The following is a 1,813-nucleotide window of genomic DNA, read 5'->3' as shown; positions in this document are numbered from 1 at the left end:
ATGTTCCTGCGCCTCTAGAGCAGGACGCAGGATTGGTTTTTAAACAGGAGAACGGGGGGCAGTATTTATCCTTCACCTTTTTCCCTTGCACACAGGGACTGCAGAAGACCTCTGTCCAAAAAAGTAAAGGAAAAAAGGAAACAAAAAAAAGGACAAAAGGCCCGGATCACCCAGAGTTGGATGGCGGGTGAGCCTGCACACCAGTGGCCTCCTCAGCACAGGGAGGAGATGCCTGTCTACCAAGGACTGCACGCGGACATCCAGCCAAGGCAAGGCCATTTCTTGGAACACACGTAGGCGCTCCTGAAGGCAACATGTCCCCCAGAGGGAATCCCCGCAGCCGGGACTGGAAGGAGCGAGCAGAGCACACTTGTTTAGCTGTGAACGCACTGCCCTGAGCTGCTGGAGGGGAAAGCAGAAGGCAGAGCTTGCCTTCGCCTGCTGCTTCTCCCCAGCTCTACCCCTGGAACAGATACCGCAACAGCTTGTGCAAGAAACGGTCCCTGGGATGAGGCTGGGGTCAGACAGAGCACCGAGGCAGGCAGCTGACAAACCTCGCTCTCTTCCCTTATGAAAGGCTCTAGAGCTGCTGATCACCCGCTGGAAGGAATCTCGGCGGGAGGGCACCCCTCTGCTGCCCAGAGGCGAGCGGGCTGATGCACCCAGCGCAGTGGATCTGTGGACCTTTGCGTGACAAAGAAACTCCCCTCTTCCCCCTCTTTACTTGGCTTGAGGGTCCTCTCGCTTCCCCTCCTCCTCACGACCCAGCCGCTCGCTCGGCTCCTACCGGCCACAGAGACCGTCAGGGAGACGCGGTCACTGCAGCGATGCTCGTGACGTCCATCCACCACTAAACTGAACCAGTGAGGACTGAACTAATCGCCAGGGCTGCTGTCAAAAGCCAGCGTAACACGTTCCCAGCCCAGCACACTATCCACCCTCCCGATCCTGCCAGGCACAGCGGTGCTTCCATCCGCCTGGCCCGGGGAAACCTGGCGCACCAGGAGGCTCAGGGCAAACCCCAGCCCGTCTTTACCCATCGAGATGACGGCCTCGTAGTTGCCTTTCATGATGTGCCTGTAAAGCTCCTTCTGCCACTCGTTCAAGCTCTTCCACTCCTCCTCAGAGAAGTTAAACGAAGCATCGTTGAACGCCACGGGGACCTGCAATTAGAAGCATCATACGCTCAGATGTTTTGCTTCTTGTTGGAGAAAACACACGTTTTCTCATTCAAACTCCTCAAGCACCGCACAGGACGGTTCCACACAGCAACGCCCGCTCCTTCCCATGCGCCTCGCTCGGCCCCGTGCCTGGCTCAGGCAGCTCCACCCCTGCCTGCGAGGGACGCGATGGGGTTCTCCCTCGTCACCTGCCTGCACCTTGCCCCCTGCTCTGCCTCCTCGCGCTGCGGGCGACGTCTCACGCACAGCGCCCGACACAGACTCTTTTCCCACTTCGTTTTTGGAACGGTTCTGCCGCAATTGCCTCTGAAGAGGAACTGGGCAGACGTTACCAAACCTAGGCAGGCACGTAGGGCTAAGCCACGCAATTCCGCGTGACTCAGACAGGGCTCCAGCCACACGAAGGAGTCTGTGACCCCACACAGAGTGGCCGATGCGTTTTGGTGAGGATCACACACACATAACGAGCAGCGCGTAATTAACACAAAGGGACCCGTACTGGTGCTTCTCGCCGAGCGCTAATTTCCGCCCCTGCCGCTGAAACGGGGCTGCGAGCGCAGAGTAGGCGTGGAACAACCCCGTTTCAAAGAGGGAGCAGAGGACCGTTACCTTGGGGACCTCCCCCTTCGCCC

The 1,813-nt window shown here is 58.6% G+C and overlaps 1 protein-coding gene across 1 annotated transcript in view; it reads right to left on the bottom strand.

Moving 5' to 3' along the window:
* Positions 1-1,163, bottom strand: part of LOC104079443 (zinc finger protein 398-like) — a gene marked incomplete at both ends in the record, with an annotated part of 2,596 nt that extends 1,433 nt beyond the window's left edge. Inside the window, 2 exons of the mRNA XM_009581481.1 lie at positions 725-783; positions 993-1,163. Coding sequence (XP_009579776.1) covers positions 725-783; positions 993-1,163 — 230 coding nt within the window. The remainder of the gene's footprint in view (positions 1-724; positions 784-992) is intronic.
* Between the last annotated feature and the right edge of the window lie 650 nt (positions 1,164-1,813).

The sequence above is a fragment of the Fulmarus glacialis genome, unplaced genomic scaffold, assembly GCF_000690835.1.
Source record: "Fulmarus glacialis isolate BGI_N327 unplaced genomic scaffold, ASM69083v1 scaffold9097, whole genome shotgun sequence".
Lineage (NCBI taxonomy): Eukaryota > Metazoa > Chordata > Aves > Procellariiformes > Procellariidae > Fulmarus > Fulmarus glacialis.
Note: the sequence above shows the minus strand (reverse complement) of the source record. Positions and strands in the feature narration are given on the sequence as shown.